Genomic DNA, 21,966 nt, shown 5'->3' with positions numbered 1-21,966 from the left:
CTTCTGTGCAGTTTCAGTAACGCTGGACTCATTGCGTGATCCTTCCATAGACTAATTATGAATCAAAACAGGACTTCAATCTATGGAAAGATTGCTCCACCCCCAGCCCAGCGTCACTGAAGCAACACAGAAGATCCGTTAATAGTTTGAGTGGTTGGCTGCACAAAGGTGCGCAGGGCTGGGGGCCGGCTTTGAGGCAAAATATTCCAGGTGCAGCACATACTGCATTCTGGCAGGTTCCTATGATTTTTATAGGGACGTGTCAGTATCGCTTTAAAGTTTTGCTGTGTTTGTTTGGTGCTCAAAAGCTGTATCCCAGGCTTTTATTATAATTGAATTTGCCATACCTACTGGGTTTATATGACTGTATCAAGATCCCTGACCACAATATTTTTCCTGCCCAGATTAGGACCACATTACATTCTTTAGGATAAAAAACAGCTGGTTCTGTCTTGAGGCAAGAATTCTAGTCATTAACCAAAGTGGTTAGAGGAGGACTAAATATCATTTGTATCAGTACAGAGGCCCAGACTGGCAATATGTGGATTTTAGCAAATGGCAGAGGGGCTGCTGTAAGAGCCTATAGACAGTCACTATTTTAGTGGGGGGACTTTTTGGGCCTCTGTGTACTTGAAATGCCAGGGCCTATTTTAAATACCAATCTGGGCCTGTCAGTCCACCTTCCCACACCAGCACAAAATAAGTGACCAATTTTTTAGAATTACACTACTTTAAGCTTCTACCAAAGTACCGGAAAACTGTACAGAACTAATTTAATGTGTGAAACCCATTACAGGTCACCCTAAGAAATAGTTTCAATCTATAACTATTGTGCTAGTCCGGCAAAATAAACTCTATAAATTACATAAATATTTCCTAAAGTTTTGGCATTTCACAATCCCAGCAAGCAGGCCGGTGCCATTTTGTGAACACTGTTCAAAGAGAAATCAACATGTGGGGAAAAACCCTGTAGATCTCCCCCCCAGACACCCCCGGGGAAATGCCCCATACTCCATTTCTCCTTTAACAGTGTTCACAAAATGGCACCGGCCTTTTTTAAAAAAAAAAAACTTTTGTTATACATCTCTTTGCGTGGGTGACGGGTCCTTGATCTAATCCAGTTTCTTAAACTAATCAGGGAAATTAAAGCTACTCCATCATGGGGTGGGTTCAGTTTTCCAGTTTGACCTATTTAGCACAAGAAATTTAAAAAAAAGAAATGTTGTTTGTGAGTAAATCAATAGGCAAAATGTTTGTACTTCACAAGCCCTATTTATTGCTCTCATTTTAAACGAGATGGAATACTGCGCATTAAAAGGGTGTATGTCAGGGTATGATAGTATTCCTTTAGTTGTATATGGAATAGCTAGAGTAGTTGGCAGTAGAAATGGTTAAGCACTCAGCTGTGCTGCTTTTAATTACAAATAGTGGTAGGCATTGACTTTTTTTATTCCCTTAGGGCAGCGTATATCTAGAGACTTCTAGGTCAAGGGCACACAACTGCTTCCTGTGCATTAGCTGTTGGACTGAGTCTTGTGGTGCACTAATTGCTTTTTTTTTTCCCTCTCTCAACAGATAACCGGCTGCTGGAAAAGTCAGACCTTCAGTCTGTTTTGGCTGACAAGCTGCAAACAGAGAAATATGAGCAGCAGAGCCGCCATGACAGCAGGTAGCAATGAGGAGAAGTGTTTATGTTAACTCTACTCACTTGAAAGAAGACTGCCTCAATATGTTTTGATTTTAAACAAAGGAGTTCCCTTTTAGCAAAAGTATCCTAATTTGATTAATGATTCTATAGAACTCCTTGAAACGTAGTCTTCTAAGAATAAGGGTCCCACTACAGTATCTGTTTTGTGGGTGTTCAAACCTTTATATGTTAAATATGGCCTATTGGTCATTTCACACTTGCTAATAAGCCAATGTCTAGTCTCTGCAACTTTGTCCGCTCTGACAAATAATTAACATTATAGGGCCCATATGCAAGTCTCCCATACAACATTTATGTTGAGTGAAAATATTCCTTGCCCTTTTTGTTTTTTTTTTTTAAAGAGCCAATAGATATTCTTTTTCAAAAGCAATAGTAATCCACACAATAGCAGTTGCTTTCCATAAAACCATTTGGGAATTTTTTAAACATCTCTGCTCTCTTGGTATTCCTGTAATCTAGTTCACTCCTGTGTGCCCACAGTGTTGGGGCAAAAACCTGTGTAACAGTAGGCTGGGGAGATCTAGCTGCTGAATGTATTCTGCACTTGATAAAATAAATTTCCTTCTCTGATGAAATAATTTTGCTAAGGCTCCTGCTGCAGTGCCACATATCTTATTGAACTTTACAACAGTTGTTATAAAGTAAAAGCTAACCTCGCTGCTTGCATCCGCCCTCTCGTGTGTCTGCACCTGGAATCACTGTGTCAGACCGGGTGCAGGATTTCAGCTCCATGTTGATCTGCATTTTTGTGCTGAATTCAGGGCCGTGTGCCTGCAACTGGACTGACTCCATGGCTCTGGTTGCAGACACATTGGAGGGCTGGTGTGAACATAGGGATTATCAGTATGAGGCTAATGCGGCATGGGGCTAATTATTTGGTTAGTTGACAAATATAACAGAGAATTGAGTGCACTCTTTAAAGAGATTCTGTCATACACTGCAAATAATTCACTCTACAATATGAAATTTTATTCCTGAACCAGCAAATTTATTTTAGTTGGTTATAATCTTGGTGTGTAGGCAGCCATCTCGGGTCATTTTGCCTGGTCATGTGCTTTCAGAAAGAGCCAGCACTTGAGGATGGAACTGCTTTCTGGCAGTCTGTTGCTTCTCCTACTCAATGTAAATGAATGTGTAGTAGTCGGACCTGACTTTTACTATTGAGTGCTATTCTTGGATCTACCAGGAAGCTGTTATCTTGTGTCAGGGAGCTGTTACCTTCCCATTGTTCTGTTAGGCTACTGGAGGGGAAGAGAGGGGGTTGATATCACTCCATCTTGCAGTAAAGAGTGACTGAAGTTTATCAGAGCACAAGTCACATGATGGGGCAGCTGGGAAACTGACAATATGTCTAGCCCCATGTCCGTTTTCAAAATGAAACATAAAAATAAATAAAATAAAACTGTTTGCTCTTTTGAGAAATGGATTTCAGTGCAGAATTCTGCTGGAGCAGCACTATTAACTGATGCGTTTTGAAAAAAAAAGATTTTTTCCCATGACAGTATCCATTTAAGATGATGATCTTAAAAAAAAAAAAAAAAAAAAAAAAGTCATCGGTTAAAACTGGCCATAGATGCAAAGATTGTTGTAGGAAAAAGTTTGATATGATTTTTGGACCGTATGTGGATCGTCCCAGCATTTTTCATGCCATGGAGATCGGTCGATTGGACAGTTTAGAAGATTTGCGGCTAATGATAATATCTCTGTATGCTATCCATGGTGATTGCCACTATTCATTTGTCAGACGTAACTTTCATACGGTTGCTGTCAATTAATGGGCAGAACGTTATTTTTAGTACTTTATTTAATCTGAATGGTTAGTAGCTGGTCTATCCTTTGGAATGAACAATCCTCCATGGTTCATGGGAACAAATTCTGCACATCTATGGCCAGCTTTAGGCTCACTCATGTTGTATTCTAAGATCAGTTGTTGCTACATGTAGTCACCTAGATATAAATAACCTAGAGTGATCAATAAAACCTATCTCTAATCAGCACCTAATCTCCCAGTGTGACAGAAACCACACTGCTGCCATCAACAGCATTTGACTACAGCAAGGGTACTATCTGTAAGTCTTCTTCTTTGTGGATCTCCCCCACCACCACACAGGTTTATTGTTTATAAATAGACTGTATGCTAATAAGTAGTAATATTTGTGAGAGAGAGTTTGAGATTGCTGCACAGCATTTGCAGCACACTACCAGGTGTCACTGTGTAGTTTCTTTTGCAATGTTTGAGAATAAGTATTAACTATACTGAGATTCAAATAAGGTGCATATGTTTTGTAGTCATTAAAGGACCAGTAACCAATTTTTTTTCTTAAAAAAAATAAATAAATAAATAAAAAAAAAATTTGTTGGTATATAACGGGGAAAAAAACCCACCAAGACCTTTTTAAGTTTAAAATCACAGTCTTAAGTAACTTACCGATCCTCCCTTTGCGCTCCTCTTCAGAAAAGGCGACAGGGACGAGAATCCATTGTGCGGCGCTTGATTTCTCCTGCCTTTTATAGGAGATAGCCAGGGAGGAGAAATTGAGTGCTGCACGATGGATCGTTGCCTTTTCTGAAGAGGAGTGCAAGCAGAGTATCGGTGATTTATTTCTTAATAAAGACTTTGCGATTTTAAAGTTAAATATGTATTGGTGGGTTTTTTTTTTTCCATGATATACAAACTAATTTTTTTTAAAATTTGATGCTACTGGTCCTTTAACTCTGAAGATTTTCTACTTCTCTCTCCGCATATACTATTGCCCTATGGATATTATCTCCTAATGTTGGGATCCATCTTAATATTAATGTTTTCGAAGAGAACTATCTGCCATTTTAAATATTGTAGTAGATAATAAAATAATTTTAAATTCAGTGGTGTACACAAATAATTTATTCTGTACTCTTGCAGCCCAGGTCCAGATGGGATGCGTAATGATGCGATACTGCAGGACATGGCCCAGATGAGGATAAAACACCAGGAGGAACTTACCGAACTTCATAAGAAAAGAGGGGAGGTAACCAGAACCATATTTATCCCCAAATGCAGTCTTTGTTTCAAAACATTCCAATAACCTCTTTGTAAGGTGCTAATAACATAATTGTACCTGGCTGTTTAAAACTGGATTATTTCCTGACGATTGCACCTTTACTATCCCACAATAATGTGTCCACTGAAAATAACAAAGCCTATTTGCAGCCATTTTAAATATTAAATATTTTTTGTCTGAATATGCACCCTTAATGTAAAATGGTGTGTTCAGTATTTACATGGCGTTGCCATATTTGTTCTATATTTTAATAATGCAAATCCATACTGGCTTAAAACAGTGTATTAGTCTAGACCTATTCTAAAGGTATTTGGTGTAAAGAAAGTTTTACTTCATATTTTACACCATGTTCTGTACTGATAGAGCTTGATCAGCAGTAGCAACTGCTTCAGGGTAAAGTGCTCATCATGTGTCACATTTAATTTGTGCTTCTCTCCTGCCTCATGTGAACTGTCTGTAAATCCTAATGTCCCTCCCTTCTAGCTCGCTCAAACAGTTATAGAGCTGAACAATCAGATGCAACAAAAAGACAAAGAAATCCAAGCAAATGAAGAAAAGTAAGTGGAAACCATATAGCATAAACCTTACTAATGTTTCCTGCTTGGCAAATAATCAGATTTATGTCCTCTTTTAAAGTATTTTATAGAGCGTATACCCTATCTTCTGTTAGATTTATCTGCCAGCTCCCCATGAATTCATCATGCTGTAGAACCTAATCTTTTTCAACGTTCTAAAAAATACAATTCTGTGCCTGATACAGGATATCTAAGTACTTGCAGACAATCCAAGATCTGGAAACTGAATGCCAGGACTTAAGGAACAAACTGCAAGAACTTGAACGTGCCAATCAGACCCTCAAAGACGAGTACGACGCTCTGCAGATAACATTTACTGCTCTGGAAGATAAATTACGGAAGACTACAGAGGACAACCAGGAGCTGGTGTCACGCTGGATGGCAGAGAAAGCTCAAGAGGCCAATAAGCTTAATGCAGAGAATGAGAAGGACTCAAAGTAAGTGGGCTGTTTATAAATGATATGCTTTTCCTTTAGAAATATGTTAATGTCTATGTTGTTGTAGTCTGACAGTCTTTTAAAAAGTTTGTTTTATCCACATAAAAGCATAAGCTCTGTATATCTCAGGATTTAATTCTAATTTTACCAATATACAAACTTCTCTTGCGTCATTTTAAGAGGTTGGAATGGTTGGCTGCTTCCATGTTTTGTTTTCTTTTATTTTTGCCATGTAATGAGGCAATATTTAATATGGTAAGTCAAGATGCTCATGTTAGCAGCTGGAATTTGTGTTTGCCAGTAGATGGGAACACAAATGGGAGTAGATGGAGGGCACAGGTTTGCAATGATCATGGCTTTAAAGGATCTAATGTAAAATATACAAAAACATTCTACATGTTCTATTTCTTGAGTAAATGCCTCATAACTTGGTAAACTCTCAGAAACATTGCTTCAGTCTGTCTGTCTGTCACTAGAGGCTCCTTTGGGGCCACACACTGTTGGGGCCACACACTGAATTCAATTATAAAGGTTTCAGTTTTCTCTTTGGTCTTCAGCAATGAGTAGCCTGCACTGGAAAGGTAAGTGCAGACATAGTAGCAACCTTTAATCAAATTACCCTATGCTTGCAGGAGAAGACAGGCCCGACTTCAGAAAGAGCTAGCTGAAGCAGCCAAGGAACCTTTGTCTTTTGATCAGTAAGTACCCAAAACACCCATTCTTGCACTACTGCAGGATATGTTATTTTCAGAATTACTAGCTTGTGTAATCTTTATATAAGATTATGCAATAGAAGCTCACACTAAAGTATGTATTCCTACAGCATATGATGTTTAACTTGAGGGCATTATTGAAATATTTTATCTTTCTATGCACTGTCTCCTTTTCTGACTCTGTTTGCATCTCCCTGTCCTGACCTCTAGATTTTCGTCAAACTTAGTTCAGTATTAAATGGGTACCAACATAGGCCTGGTTTTTAATGTGAACTATATTACAGCTGCATAGTCATATAGGACACATGCTGGGAGCTAATGCAATAAAGTACAATAGCAGGCCCCAGTAAAAAACAGACCTGTTATACTTTGTCCATTTACCCTCAGCAGGCTTGTTTTGTCTAGACACACCCTAAATTATCACAATGACCCTTTAGTCCGTTTAGCAGGCAGTACAGTAATGTAAACTAGAATAAAAATATGCAAATAAGCCAGGAAATGACCAGTTATGTAGACTTAAGCCTTCAGCACCCTCCTGCTCCACTGGGATTCTGTTGCAGGATTGCCTAAACCTTTAGTTTGCTGGTAAATTAAATGCACAATTTACTTGTTTGTTAGTGCAGATTGGAAATATGTTTGAAATAGGGGTATGCAAACAAGGTAGAAAGAAACTAGGCATATATATATATGTAAGCCTTAAGGTGGCCAAAGATGTAACAACTGTATATCTGTATGGTCAGATATAGAGGTAGAAGCAATACAATTTTACCTTTGCCGGACGTTTCAGGAGTAAACAGTGGCTGATGTTCTGGTTTCTTCAAAGACAGCCGATCAGCATTTTCTGACCAACGGATATCCAAGTCATTTGCCAATATTGGTAGGCTTGTTTTCCACCATATATGCACTGAATATCGTACAAAATATGTACGTCTATGGACACCTTTAAGCTAGAGATACGCAGTGCTTTCTCTTCCTGGGAAAAAATGCAGGTTAATATAATGTCTGTCCATGAACTTCCACAACAAGGGCACACACAGCAATTTATGTTGTGTTTTTTTAAAAAGATTAATTCTGGCCTACATACACCCACAAAATCACACACTACACTTTGATGTTCCCAGATGGCAAAAAACAGCCCATTGCCTATTTATAAGCCAATGTTTCTGTTGCTGTTGTGTTGTTCCTTCTGGTAACGGCTGTCCCACGTGCCATTTTCTTTAGTTTTTGCATACATAGGCTGATTACATGATAAACCATGTCTAAAATAAATAAACACCTGAAAGTTCTCTAGTCCCACCCTCTGGAAACAGGAAAGCTATTACAATCCTCCTCTAAACCTGGGCCTTGGATTTATTGCTAATTATGTGGACTAAGAAAGACCTGCACCAGGTCAGAAATACAAATGTGTGCATCTGGACTAGGAGATCATATGGAATTCCTTTTATTCCACACTCCATTAATTCAGCCCTATTTAATATTCACCCACATTATCGTGTACCTTATCTGCAGATCCCCTCGTAAATTACCTTTATACCACTTTTGTTCTATTTCAAAAGGGTTGCCCTGTAACATTTTTACTGGTTAACACGGTACAACAACTTTACCTGCAATCTTTCTCTACTGATCTCTGGTTTAACCGTACTAGTATATTCTCATTGTTTTGACCTGCCATTCAATCTGCAAATCCTTGAAGCAGGGGTATTGCCTAAAACAATCTTACAGATGGAAAAAAAAAATCAAATGCTGCAAATATCCACCCCACACTTTAAACCTAACGTTGAATATGAGATTCTATAAATTATAGGTACACTCCATATCTCACCCTAGGTGGACTTTGTTTCTTGGAGTCTTGGTACCTGTGAGTACACACAAGGTAGCCAGGACCTGTAAACTAAATATTCTTTACTTTTTACTCTTATAGCCTGCTATGTTGGGGATTTTTTGGAAGATTTCCTTACAGATTTTCTAGATCTGGCCACACTCCAGTTGAATACCTTTCTGCAGCAAAATGGGTTTAAGGCGGCCATAGACGTACTGATAATATACAAAACTAAAATTTGGTGCTATTGGGAGACAAGCCGACAAGGCTTGTCGATTGGGCTGGCTAGAAAATTTTCATTAGGTGCCTTTTGAAGGTACCCGAACATTAGCCACAGTTAAGGTGGCTTCAATATACACGTGTAGAGCTCACAGATCCATATTTATTTATTTATTTATTTTTTTTGTATATTATCAGTGCGTCTGGCCACCTTTAGTGCTGAATGATCAGATACATGTATCTACACGTGTGTATTGGAACAAAACATCTTTCCTGTTTGACACGCCAACTGATAGTCTTCTGCTGAGATGGGTCGGCTTGTCTCTCATCATGCATGCACCGAATATTGAAGAAAATTTGTTTTGTACGATCTTATGGGTGCGTCTATGGCCACCTTAACCCCTGAGAGGAATTATTACTTTCACAGGGACGGTATATAAAGCTGCTTGTGCTGATTTAAGGAAGCCACTGTCTGAAAACTATGCAAATCTTTCTAGTTACCAACTGTTTTCTTAACCTTGGTTCCCCAGATATAGCGGAAAAAACTCCATCATTAAAGGATGCCAGGAGTTGTAGTTCTGCTTCTTGGGACCCCAGGTTAAAAAACAGTGCTGTAAACATTATGGAATTTTTGTGGTATGTTTAATATAGATCTTCAACACCCCAATGTGCAGATTTTAATCCAAAGATTTTTAGCCTTTTGGAGTTTTTAAAGTTTTGTTTACTAGATGTCCCCTGCATAGAAATTCTAATTCAATCAATTCACTTGCATTGGGTGTGTCTAACCACTGTTATACCCAGCATTTGTATGCTAATTATGTTTTTTGCCTGAATCATGATTCAACCCCATTGTGTACAGATGGGTGTGGGTGGTGATTGTGATTGGCTAGTTTAATTTGGGCTGTACTCTCCCTTGCTGCAGTGATGATGATATAGAGGTGCTGAATGATAATGCAGACCCTGTGGGAGACGGTGCTGGTGCACAAGCCACAGGCCGGATCATCAGGTGAGCAATGCACACTGAATGGGTTGAGTGAGTATTAAGGTTGTGAAGGGTCCTAACACTAAATATAAAATGACCGTGTGAGAACATTTGTATGATGGCATGTATTTTGAGGTTTAGCCAGTCTCTCCAAGCATGCCAGTTGCTATGTATTTCTCTTACTATGCTTTATTGGTGTTTCTCTTACTATGCTTTATTGGTGTTTTAAGTGCTATGAGACAGATCTCATGTGCGCTCCATTTCTGTAGAGGCATCTTCTTTGGAGTGCAAATGAAAGTATTCCCAAAAAAGCTTCCAGTCCAGCATCCACTTATATCCCCTTTCACAGTTTGGAAAATGGTGTACATATGTGAAGAGTATTTTTAGTTTTCTCTGCTCTAAGCAATGGCTCCCATTTATTAATATTTTAACATTATTATATATGGGTTGCTCTTCAAGAACAGATACTCGGGGTGCAGGGGTGGGTGCGATTGTATAGTAGCCTGATCTGCTCCTTTGTGCTGTTTTTCCTGAATTCCTACACATCTATGAGAATTGCTGAACTTTGTGCTATTGTCCGTTGCAGCACCTACACTTAAAAGGGAATTCATATTTTTTGTTTCTATTTCAGTAAGCTTCTGTCTTGCCATACAACCCCAGCCTTTGCGCAGCACTGGATGGATGGCAGTCTGTTATGTGACCACACCATGATATTTAGTGCTGCACACTATTGAGGTCACAGGCTTCCATTGCTTCATTGAGCACTGTCGGATAAGGATATGTTATGTATCCTATCATCCCATATATGAGGACACCCAGGTGCTCTGCCCCGAGCCTTCAGTATGAGGGAGCGGACATCACCGTATTGTTTGTAGGGTAGGCACTCAAAGAGCAATCCTCCAGGCAGTTGTAAAGCATTTATTGAAGTAAAAGTTGTAATTTAGTAAATACTTTTTTACTACAACTGCCTGGAGGATTGCCCTTTGAGTGCCTGTTATATCTCCCTTGTCATATACTGCGGTGTTCTCTGAGGCATCCTTGCATAGCCTCCTTCTCTTGAATCTTTGAAAATTAATACATTTGCATATAGTTTAGTCATACATTGGTGTTTAGGTCAGAAAAATGTGGTTATGCCACTGTGGTCTCGTACATCCAGAATACGTCCATTTGTGGCAGTGAGCATCATTCATTTTGTGCTTTTGGCTGGTGCAATTTGTAGTGCTTGATTTCTTCTGAACAACCAGTTTATCCCTGTGCTCCCTCTTCTGCAGTAAGCGAAACTCTCAACCTGCCGCAGGAGGCCTCCTGGACTCTATCACTAATATCTTCGGGTAGGTCTGCTCCTTCCTACACTGTTTGTCTGTTTGTTACAGCCCTGTTCCATGTGTTATCTGCTACTGAATAGTGAAAGGAGTGTGGCACAAATGTCCTTGTCTGTCTAAAGGAAAAGTGAAGTTGCACATGCTACTTGTACAGTCGTCTTTCATAACAGCCATGGGATTTCTGGGAGTCTGATCTCTAATCCAAGGCAGTGAAGTGAGGACATATCCTGTTATGTGCTGCAGGACGTTGCACCTTGTTGTAGGTTTCAAATCTGCCATGTATATGTTTGGCAGGCCCCATACAGGTGATCAGTAAGCTGCCAACTTGTTCTGTAGGAAGTGAAATAGCAACTTTTATCAGCCAGTGCATTGTCCGTTTTTAGGCATTTTTGATCCCTTGCATACACAACACAATGCCCCATTCAGTCTCTTTTTTTTCTTTTTTTTTTTTTTTAAGTTTATATTTAAGCCGGCCACACACACACTGATAAAACTGACAGTACGTGTATTTTAGGTGGGTGATCTTGACTGGTATCTTTTGTACCATGGATGCTAGTTGGTGCATTTATTACACAGGTTAGTGGCCGCAGTATCTGTATTTTGAAAATGACTTGTTATATGACAGGTTTTGTTTCTACTTTTACATCTACTAGCATTGTACATTTAATATTACCCTTCTAACGACAATCTTTCCCACAGATTTTTGTCGGCCGTCATGCTGGAAAGACAAGTTATTTGTGCTCGTTTTTAGTGAATCTGTGGAAAGCAGTGAGTTTAGTATCCCAGGCTTAGGCTACCCAGACTGTAGGCAGCGTAGGTCATTCAACATAAGCAGCTTGTCAAGCTAGGTACACACACATTACAGCACTTATGGACATGGGGCTAAGCTGTGGCCCTCCAGTAGCAACAGCTACTCTCTGCCACATATTTAATGCCCCCTAATACTGTGTGTTTTTCTGACCCCTGTGGTGCAGCAGTGGGCAACCACGTATCGCTGTTTTGTCCCCAGGGGTTAATCTATTTTTCCTGTCTTCTGTTTCTCCCTCCTTCTTGTTTATCCCTTCCCTGTGCCTGCTGACCTCTGAGCTCTCCTTACAGCTTGTCTGAGTCTCCCTCCTTGAGTCATCGTTCTGACAATTCCAGGTGATGTTTCCTCTATTTATGCTTTGTGCACTCTAGGGCTGTAATAATGATATTCCATGCACTGAAATACAGGGCTCTTTTCTTTTCATTGTTGCATTATTGTATAAAGTATTTCAATCAAAAATCCATGCTATGCTGATTACACCCAAATTTAGCAATGCACTGATGCTTTAGTCCTCAATCTAACACCACTCAACAGCCTTCTAAAATGCAGGCTGCTCTTTACAGTGCTCTTTTAGAGATTGTTTTTTGTCTGTTTTCCTTTAGGAGACGGTCCTTAAATTCTTTCCCTACCTCGCACGACTGTGCAGATTCCCAGGCAGCTGGAAACAGAGAGGTCAGGGTTCCGGCTACAGCGGTTTATTCATTTGTAAGTATCTGCTGCAGTTTGTTTGTACTGAGCTTTGCTTATATGGATCTGCAACCTTGGCTCTCCAGCTGTTAAGGAACTACAAGTCCCACAATGCAATGAAGGAGCCTTTTGAAGGAGTCTAAAGGCAAATGCATTGTGGGACTTGTAGTTCCTTAACAGCTGGAGAGCCAAGGTTGCATGAAACGACCATCTTGTAATGCTTGTTCTTGCTTTCTTATAAATACTGTAAATCTCCAATCTATATCTGAGGTCAGTGATGAATAGTAAAAGGTCTGACTGCCTAAAAAGTTCTCCTGTATCCAGTTTCTCTCCCAGCAGCCTCTGTTTTCCCATCATGCTCCAGCTTTGCTTTGATTGGCTACTTAAGCTGCTGACAGGTTTTGATACTGAATCCTGCATTTCCAAAAGAATGGGAAAGTGCAGTAACAAGTATTGTACATAGTTGCATAATAAAGGAGAGCAAGGATCGGGGCTGAACTCTGTGCAGTACATGATAACAAGTTAGAAACTGAGACCTCAAAATGAATATCAAAGCTAGCGAGTCCTGCTAGCTTTCTGCATTTTTCACCACAACATGATATACAATATTTTGTCTCTTAGGGAAGCATTTCCATCTTCAGAATAAATAGTGCAGTATCCCAAAGTTGGGCATTTGTCTAAATGATTGTTTTTTTTGTTTTTAAAGGATGCTCATGATGGAGAAGTTAATGCTGTGCGATTCAGCCCAGGCTCCCGTTTACTGGCAACAGGTGGAATGGACCGGAGGGTGAAACTCTGGGATGTTATTGGAAGTAAGGCTTCTTATGAAATGTACATTCCTTAGATCCATAAGGCACAAATATTTATTTATTTTATGCTTTCGATTCAATTGAGGATACATGGACTTTTGAGAGATCCGATATAGAACTGAGTGATTGGTGCAGGCGCTTTACAATATGCAATGCAGGCAACACATGTCCTGAGACCTCCGCTATGTTTTCTGTGTGGCACACTGTAACCTTCCTGTGCCCACCTTAAAGGGAAATCCACCTTTTGGGAACACTTTCTGTGTTGTCTCTATTGCCTTGAGATCTATTGCAATGAGATAATGCCTTTGCTTCTGCACTCATTTTAATAACTATTGCCAACCAATGATTGAGTAATACACTGCTCTCACTGTCCTGCCTGCATTGGCATAGACAGTGCTAAACTCCTTTTGGGGCCAGTTTTATTTATAAGAACATATATTCTATATAATGTGTATGTATTTAGATATGGAGGGTTGTGTTTAAAGGTAACCGAAAATTAAACCAGTCTGTTTTTACCTGCAGATAAATGTGAGGCAAAGGGTTCATTAACAGGCAGCAATGCAGGCATCACCAGCATAGAGTTTGACAGCGCTGTAAGTAATCCCATTTTTTTTTTTTCCTACATTACAGGAAACCTGAGCGTTAGCCTGATTATCTGCATTTAAGTCTATCCTGTAATAATTGTGTTCTTCATAGGGTTCCTACCTTTTGGCTGCTTCAAATGACTTTGCAAGTAGAATCTGGACAGTGGATGATTACAGACTTCGGGTAAGATGATATTTAAAGTACATACATTTCAAACAATGTTATTCCCCCCCCCACGTTATTTTAAGAAGTCAGTGATGACCTGTAAAAGGTCTGATTGCATTGTGCTTCCCCAACACACCAAATCATCTCCCAGCAGTCCTACTTTTTTTTCTGTTCCTGTCCTGCTCTAGCTATGCAGTGATGGGCAACGGGTCTGCCGACATTTATGGATACCCCATAATGCCAAATCTCTTTAAGAATCCAGAGCTATGGTAACACAGGGTATCCGACACATCCAGTGTAAAGGAGACTAAGGTGTTTGGTTTGAAGCAATATACTTTGCATGATCTCTAGTTTTCAATCTGAGACTTCTATGTGTTAGATAATTTGTAAAAATAAAAATTTACATGTTCGGTTGATTTTGCCCCCAGTAAGCACAGATAAGGGTCTTTTTCTAACTGTTCATTCCTTCTCCATGCAGCATACTCTAACTGGACATAGTGGGAAAGTACTATCTGCCAAATTCCTGCTGGACAATGCCCGCATTGTGTCTGGAAGTCATGATAGGACGTTGAAGTTGTGGGATCTGCGCAGCAAAGTTTGTAAGAAAATCATGACACTTTTTTTTTGTTCTGTCTTGAAAGGTTTCAGCACTCAAATTTGGTGATCGAATAGTCCCTCTTATCTACCATGAATTTAAAATTCTTCCTCTAACAGAACTTCTAATTTTAGTAAAGTAATTTTTTGACATTCAATGATGACTTGAGTAGAATTGGGAGTGCGTTGCCTTTTCTGTATGCCACCGTATTTCTAGTAGGGATTCACTGAATCCAGGATTCAGCCAGTATTCAGGCTTTTTTTAGCTGGATTTGGATTTGGCCAAATCCGTCTGCCAGGCCGAACCAAATCCTAATTTGCATCTGCAAATTAGAGGCGGAGAGGGAAATCACGTGACTATTTGTCAGAAAACAAGTAAAAAATTTTCCCCTTCCCACCCCTAATTTGCATATGTAAATTAGAATTTCGGTTCGGTATTCTGCCGAATCTTTCACAAAGGATTCGGTGGTTCAGCCGAATCCAAAATAGTGGATTTGGTTCATCCCTAATTTCTAGGCATAATGTATTGCCCCACAGTGTTTGTATGCCTGGCTATTGATTCTGGCTTGCACTTTCACAGCCTCCAAAGAAAGAAGGGACCATTCTAACCGAAAGAGTAAAGATCTTCATGATGGAGCAAAATGTTCAATCCATGTTAGATCTAAAGCCTGTGTTAACATTATTTTTGATTTTGTTAATAACTGTTTCCCTTGTCCTAGGCATTAAGACAGTGTTTGCTGGTTCTAGCTGTAATGACATTATTTGCACGGAGCAGTGTGTTATGAGTGGTCACTTCGATAAAAAGATTCGGTTTTGGGATATAAGGTAAGATATATTTTGTTTGTGTGTTTTTTATAAATACATGTCATGATGATGAACATGATAAAAGCTGCCAATTCAGTCCTGAACAGAGCTTATTGAGCCATGTATTATGTTGCCCTTCCATGGGCCTGCTAGACTTTCAGTCAGGTATTGATCTGGCAGATTTAAAAATTCCTGTAGTTATTTATGCAGTCCTTGCCCCGAGCGCCTGAATTTACTGCTGTCGTGATACAATTCATCTATTAAATGTATTGCCATCTTAAGCTTCCTGTGCTTATAAGGGTGTAGGATTGCCCCTAAAGTTCCCTGTCCTTGTTTCTTACTCTCCAGAACAGAATGTATCGTGCGAGAACTGGAGTTGCAGGGCAAAATCACGGCTCTAGATTTGAATCCTGAAAGGACACAGCTACTTAGCTGTTCTCGGGATGACCTTATCAAAATCACTGACTTGCGTGCCAATGCTGTGCAACAAACCTTCAGGTATTGCAGAACGAGTGGTGGAAAGAACAAAGCATCGGCTCAAATATTAGAATTTTTTTTTTTCTGCTTCTGCAAAATGAATTTTCACATTGTGACACATGTGCTTTAAGGGGGAAGAAAAGTGTGAAACGTGCTTTAAGGGGGAAGAAAAGGCAAACAAATTAAATTCCTTTAATGAAAAAGAACCCTATATCCAATATACTTTAAAGGGGTTGTTCACCTTCCAAACACTTTTTTCAATTCAGTTGTTTTTAGATTGTTCCCCAGAAATAAAGACTTTTTTCAATTACTTTCCGTTATTTATTTTTTACGTTTTTTCCAAAATCTAAGTTTTAAAGGTGAATGTTCGTGAGTCTGGCAGCTCAGTAATTCAGGCGCAGACTCTAAACTGTTACAATTTTGCAACATTTAGTTGATACATTTCTCAGCAGCATTTCTGGAGTATCAGCAACTATTGTATCAATTCTAACAGCTGCCTGTAATGAAACCCAGAGATTCTGCTCAGCAGGGACAACGATAAGTAATGTATCAACTAAATGTATCCATTTATAACAGTTTACAGGATCGGCGACCCCCTCCCAGAGCTGCTTCAGAAGGAGGGAAATTACACTTCAATATTAGAAAAACCGTCACACATAGAAAATAGAAAGTCACTGGAAAAAGTCGTTATTTCTGGTGATCTATCTGAAACCAACTAGTTGTTTGAAGGTGAACAACCCCTTTAATTAAAAAAAAATAAGTGTACCGTTTTTATTAGAAACCGGACTGTATGCAGTGAAATTCTCCCTTCATTTACTGCTGTGGATAGGAATTGTCAGACGGTCCCTAACTTCTCTGCAGGGAAACAATCATACTTATGAACAGCAGGGGGAGCCCCCGCAGAACTCAAGCAGCTTTGTTTATTTCCCTGTAGAGCAGTCGGCGTCTGTGTAGAGATTTGTATTGGATTTTATTTTTGCCTTTACATCCCCTTTACTGTTTCCAACTCCGGCTGCAGGGACAAAGATCATGGAGCCAGATTTAAACAAATAACTGTGATTCTGTTTGGAGGATTATTTTGCTGCAGCCACTGGTTCTGCAGAGTTGGAGAAAGTTTGTATTAAACAATACAAACACTATAAAATCCACATTAGATTACATGACAACACAGGACCCAGTGCAGTCTGAATATTCTGATTATTAATCAGTCTTGTTGTATCGGCTTCTGGCAGATATTTGACTTGTGGTGTTTTGATCCCTAAGCAGCCCAGACCACACTAAGCATGATCACAGTCTTAGTCTTGCAAAGATGTTTAACAAAGTTACAAGATGGTGACCCCCTGTAGCCAACTTTAAAAGCATAAATCATTTGTTTGATTAGGCTTGTGGTGCAGTAAGTTTATGTTTAGTATACAAAATACAGCATTTCTAGCCTTATTCTATTTTAGACTTTACTTCCCCCTTAAGGACACTGGTTACATGTACATACAAATACATTACTAATCACTGGTGCCTAAAGCATAAAGTTCAGCCTCTGGTAAATTGTACATCTATGCACTATAGTAAAGGCCCAATTTTACAGTTACTAGTCCAACAGGTTTTTGTGGTTTTAATGGATACATCTTTATTTCATTTTGTGAAGACTTGTTCTGATCCTTTATTTTTATTTATTTTTTTTCCTCCTCTTTTCTGGCACACGAGTGGTAAATGTACAGAGGTAGCCGTTTAATTTCAGAATAGGTATTGTGCATCCATGCAAGGGCATGTGCAGGATACACACTGATATTGTAATATTTTTGTAATGGAGGGATCTATTGAGTTTTTTTGTGTATTCATTAAATTATGAATATATGGGAATGGGAGCATCTGGCAGAGAACAGTGTTTTATGATCCCTTTAGTTCTCTATGAACGGCTTTGAAGATCTAAATGACCTATGTACCATTGTTCTAAGCAAGTATGGGGTTTTTATTACCACTTAAGCATGAAGATTGTATTGTAAAAATGTTTTTTTTTTTTTTTTTTTTTTAGTGCCCCAGGGTTTAAGTGTGGATCAGACTGGACTCGGGTTATATTTAGGTAAGTTTACACTTGCACATGCTTAAGCACAAACACACTTACATATACACACACCTAGACAAATTAAACTGACAGTTACTACAATAGTGTTAAAAGTATCCATAAGACGTACGTACTCTTGTTTTGGTTCAAGGTATTGGACTGTATGTAAAGAATAAACATAGGACACATTGTAATTCACACAAACAATGTCCCACAAAACCTATTTAAGCTCATGATATCTTGTAGGATGTCGGTTATCTATTTGACTGGCAATATACTTTAACTGCAGTTTCACACAGAGATTACTAAAGAGATCCTCTTGGTGACCGATGCATCTTAATTCATCTGTTAAGATTTGAAGTGTTCAGTTGGATGCTGGGAGTTGTACATTACTAGGGACGGGTGAATTGTTTCGCCATGGAAATGACGCCCATAGACTTGTATGGTGGGGTGCGTCAAAAAAAACAAACAAATCGCGCGTCAAAAAAATTGACGAAACAGCCCAGATTCACCCATCCCTGTACATTACATCCCCATTCATATTCACAGAGTGATTCTTAATGCTGTTTATGGAGAGACTTCTGTTCACATCCCTCCTTTGTTATTTAGCCCTGATGGCAATTATGTGTCGGCTGGTTCGGCAGAAGGAACACTTTATTTCTGGAATGTCCTTACAGGAAAAATGGAGAGGATGTTTAGCAAACAACACAGGTAAGAGACTGGAGCTGGGAACTATTAATGCAATATTTAAACGTACACATATACTGCTCAATTGGAACACTTAATTTGCTCCTTTATCCAAACATGCTGTAAGTTCCAGGGCTTCAGCTGAGATCCAGCTCAGGCTTCTCATTTTGGGGATATTTCATGCTGCTCATTATGTAAAGGCAACCTATTGCAAAACATTTTTATTTTCTCGACCACCACACTTGTGGGCTAATATACCCTGCAATTTTGAGTGGGGAAACTAGTACTAAAACACCCATATCTGCACTGGAAATAGGCATCCGAGTAGTCAAGCAGCTGTGGAGGGGGTAACATTTTTATTGAAGGGTCCAGAGGGTCGAATTAAAGACCAGAAGGAGGTCTTGGTCCTGCTTAGTAACTATTGGAACTCGGTCATTGTGTCCACGGCGGGTTACAAGATGATTTTAACTTTATTTGAGTCTGTTCTTTGTTTACAGGGTTGTCTATCCTGTTTATGTTAAAGGAATATTGTTTTTTTTCAAAATGCATCCGTTAATAGTGCTGCTCCAGCAGAATTCTGCACTGAAATCAGTTTCTTAAAAGAGCAAACAGATATTTTAATATTCAATTTTGAAATCTGACATGGGGCTAGACAGTTTCCCAGCTGCCCACAGTCATGTGACTTGTGGTCTGATAAACTTCAGTCACATTTTACTGTTTTACTGCAAGTTGGAGTGATCTCCCCCCACCCCCCAAGAGCCTAACAGAACAATATGAAGGTAACCAGATAACCGCTCCCTAACACAAGATAACAGCTGCCTGTAGATCTGAGAACAGCACTCAATAGTAAAAACCCATGTCCTACTGAGACATATTCAGTTACATTGAGGGTTGGGGCACGCGGCCAGATTCGGGGAGATTAGTCACCAGACGAGAAATCTCCTCTTCTTCGGGTCGACTAATCTCCCTGATTTGCCTTCCGCCGGCTAAAATGAAAATCCCCTGGGGGCAGGCAGTCGGAGCTCTTTGTTTTCAGAAGTCACCCGTTATTGCCTCACGGGGAAACTTCGGGAGACTTCTGAAAACAAGCAGTCTGAGCGCCTGCCCCCAGGCGATTTTCATTTTAGCTGGTGGAAGGCAGATCGGGAAGATTAGTCGCCCCGAAGAAGAGATTTCTCGCCTGGCGACTAATAGCTCCGAATCTGCCTGTGTGCCCTGACCCTGAGTAGGAGAAACAGCCTTCCAGAAAGCCGTTCCATCCTAAAGTGCTGGCTCTTTTCTAAAAATTCTGACATAATCCCTCTTAGCTCTCTTGGCAGGGCCCTCTTTTTGTATCTCTTCTTTTTTTTTCTATATGTTCAGTGCATATACTGTGTATTGAATAGGTTGGTGCTTTATAAATGCACATTATTAAAAATCTAATCACACAATTTTGGTTTTCTGTAGTTCATCTATCAATGCTGTGGCTTGGTCACCTTCTGGGACACACGTGGTCAGCGTTGACCGAGGAAGCCGTGGAGTCTTGTGGTCTGACTTTTGATTCCATTTGTGGTTTTAACTATTTCCGTGAGGTCGGTGGCACAATGAAGATGTGGCCATACGCTCCTCGTGTTTGTGATGGGTCAGAGTGCCAACACCGAGCTTTCTTCTGTGAACTCATTGATGTTTGGCAGCAAGCGTTCCTGAAGATGAAGCTTGGGTTGTCTTCACACCTCTGGCAGGAGTCATTCAAATCTATTATTCATTTAAATAGGCAAGAAATACATAAGGCTTCAGATTTAAAGCCACCTTTCACCACACCTTGTTTGAATTAAGGAGTAGCAATGGGACGTTTGCTTTGAATATTTCCACATGAATTTTGAAACCGCTATAGGCCGAAAACTGTTCCAAAAGTTCTTGCGTAACTCCTTCTGTTTACTGCTAAAAACCAATTTATACCCATACATCTGGTCATCCCTACTGCCAGCTGATCCTGATTATTGTGGTGCAAACTATAACCAGAGATAAATCCTTTATTTTTGATATTTATCCAGCAGCAATATTTTATTTAATTTTTTTTTTTTCGGTTAATGCTTTAAAGGTATACTGTCATGGGGGAAATATAAAATTCAAAACACATTAGGTAATAGTGCTGCTCCAGCAGAATTCTGCATTTCTCAACAGAGTAAACAAATTTTTGTTTTTTGTTTTTTGTTTTTTGTTTTTTTTTATTTAATTTTAAAATCTGACATGGGACTAGATCTGTCAATTTCCCAGCTGCCCCCAGTCAAGCGACTTGTGCTCTGATCAACTTCAATCTTTACTGCTGTACTGAAAGTTGGCGTGTTATCACCCCCCCCCCCCCCCAGCAGCCACAACAGAACAATGGGAAGTAAACAGAGAGCAGCTCCCTGACACAAGATAACAGCTGCCTGGTAGATATAAGAACAACACTCAATAGTAAAAATACAGGTCCCACTGCGACACTGAGTAGGAGAAACAGCAGCCTGCCAGAAAGCAGTTCCATCCTAAAGTGCTGGCTCTTTCTGGAAGCACATGACCAGGCGAAATGACCTGAGATGGCTGCCTACACTCCAATATTACAACTTAAAAAAAAAAAAATACACTTTTTGAGTTGAGAATAAAATTTTACATGGTAGAGTGAATTATTGGCGTGGAATTTAGAAAATGAAAAACTACACCATAAAAATCATGACAGAATCCCTTTAAGCCAATACATTTTTGGTGTGGGTGCACCAATGATTGATCAGATACTGAAAAATCCGTGTGAAATTTTGCCAATTCCAGACATCTTTAAAGTGCTTTCATGTCATTGCGCTACTGTGTGACGCAGGCTTAGCTGTAAGTTCATCAGTGGGACTTTCATTGAACGGCCCAGTGTATCATTACGAAAGAGACCGGGATTTTGTATCTAGAAATAGTGTCCAGAGCTTGTTCTTGCCAATGTAATCGTTACCACTTTGCTAATCTATTTACATTTCAGTTATGGCTCATAATATAATGTGCTACTTTCTGATATGATGTTGGTTTTCTGTTGAACAAATACACTCTTCTATACGGTTTACATTGTGCTATTGCAGTGCCACCGCACAGACCCACCAATGGGGGTTTCCCCTAATAAATCTCTCCAGTATATTTATTATACAAATGATTTTGTAAATAGTAAAACTAATTAATTATTGTAGGATTCCAACATTTACCTGGATATTAGACCGACTGTTCATTCTAGACCATGTTTCCTAAAGGAGGCAAAAAGCACATTTGAATTCCCACACGCACGCTTTAGTAGACTCCATGTTATGCGCTGCTTGTTCTGTAAGGGTTTGCGTTCAGAGAATGAGACATTGTATCTCCCAGGAAAGCTGCTGTTATGGAGGGCGTCTCTGCTCCATGTCTGTTGGGTTTTTATGATTTGTTCATAACTGCTGGTTTGCACAGGACACTTTGTAAAATAAACTTGCTCTGTCGGTTCGAA

General features: G+C 39.6%; 1 protein-coding gene and 2 non-coding genes across 10 annotated transcripts in view; all 3 read left to right on the top strand.

The window, feature by feature from the left end:
* atg16l1.L (autophagy related 16 like 1 L homeolog) overlaps positions 1-21,966 on the top strand; it is a 24,070-nt gene extending 2,104 nt beyond the window's left edge. The window contains exons 2-19 of one of the 8 annotated variants that reach the window (XM_018263878.2): positions 1,576-1,669; positions 4,611-4,716; positions 5,233-5,306; positions 5,510-5,761; positions 6,394-6,459; positions 9,435-9,518; positions 10,766-10,825; positions 11,915-11,959; positions 12,227-12,329; positions 13,018-13,123; positions 13,643-13,713; positions 13,817-13,888; positions 14,349-14,469; positions 15,184-15,289; positions 15,617-15,766; positions 17,775-17,822; positions 18,414-18,515; positions 19,938-20,551. In XM_018263878.2, coding sequence (XP_018119367.1) covers positions 1,576-1,669; positions 4,611-4,716; positions 5,233-5,306; positions 5,510-5,761; positions 6,394-6,459; positions 9,435-9,518; positions 10,766-10,825; positions 11,915-11,959; positions 12,227-12,329; positions 13,018-13,123; positions 13,643-13,713; positions 13,817-13,888; positions 14,349-14,469; positions 15,184-15,289; positions 15,617-15,766; positions 17,775-17,822; positions 18,414-18,515; positions 19,938-20,031 — 1,754 coding nt within the window. In that variant the 3' untranslated portion in view covers positions 20,032-20,551. Of the gene's footprint in view, positions 1-1,575; positions 1,670-4,610; positions 4,717-5,232; positions 5,307-5,509; positions 5,762-6,393; positions 6,460-9,434; positions 9,519-10,765; positions 10,826-11,914; positions 11,960-12,226; positions 12,330-13,017; positions 13,124-13,642; positions 13,714-13,816; positions 13,889-14,348; positions 14,470-15,183; positions 15,290-15,616; positions 15,767-17,774; positions 17,823-18,413; positions 18,516-19,937 lie in introns of all 8 variants that reach the window. The other 7 variants (XM_018263879.2, XM_018263886.2, XM_018263881.2 and 4 more) reach the window with 7 other exon arrangements.
* On the top strand, positions 12,581-12,848 carry LOC121394002. Its single transcript, XR_005961462.1, has one exon.
* Positions 13,955-14,237, top strand: LOC121394003. The gene has a single exon (XR_005961463.1).

The sequence above is a fragment of the Xenopus laevis genome, chromosome 5L (assembly GCF_017654675.1).
Source record: "Xenopus laevis strain J_2021 chromosome 5L, Xenopus_laevis_v10.1, whole genome shotgun sequence".
Lineage (NCBI taxonomy): Eukaryota > Metazoa > Chordata > Amphibia > Anura > Pipidae > Xenopus > Xenopus laevis.
This window is presented reverse-complemented; position numbering and strand designations above follow the sequence as displayed.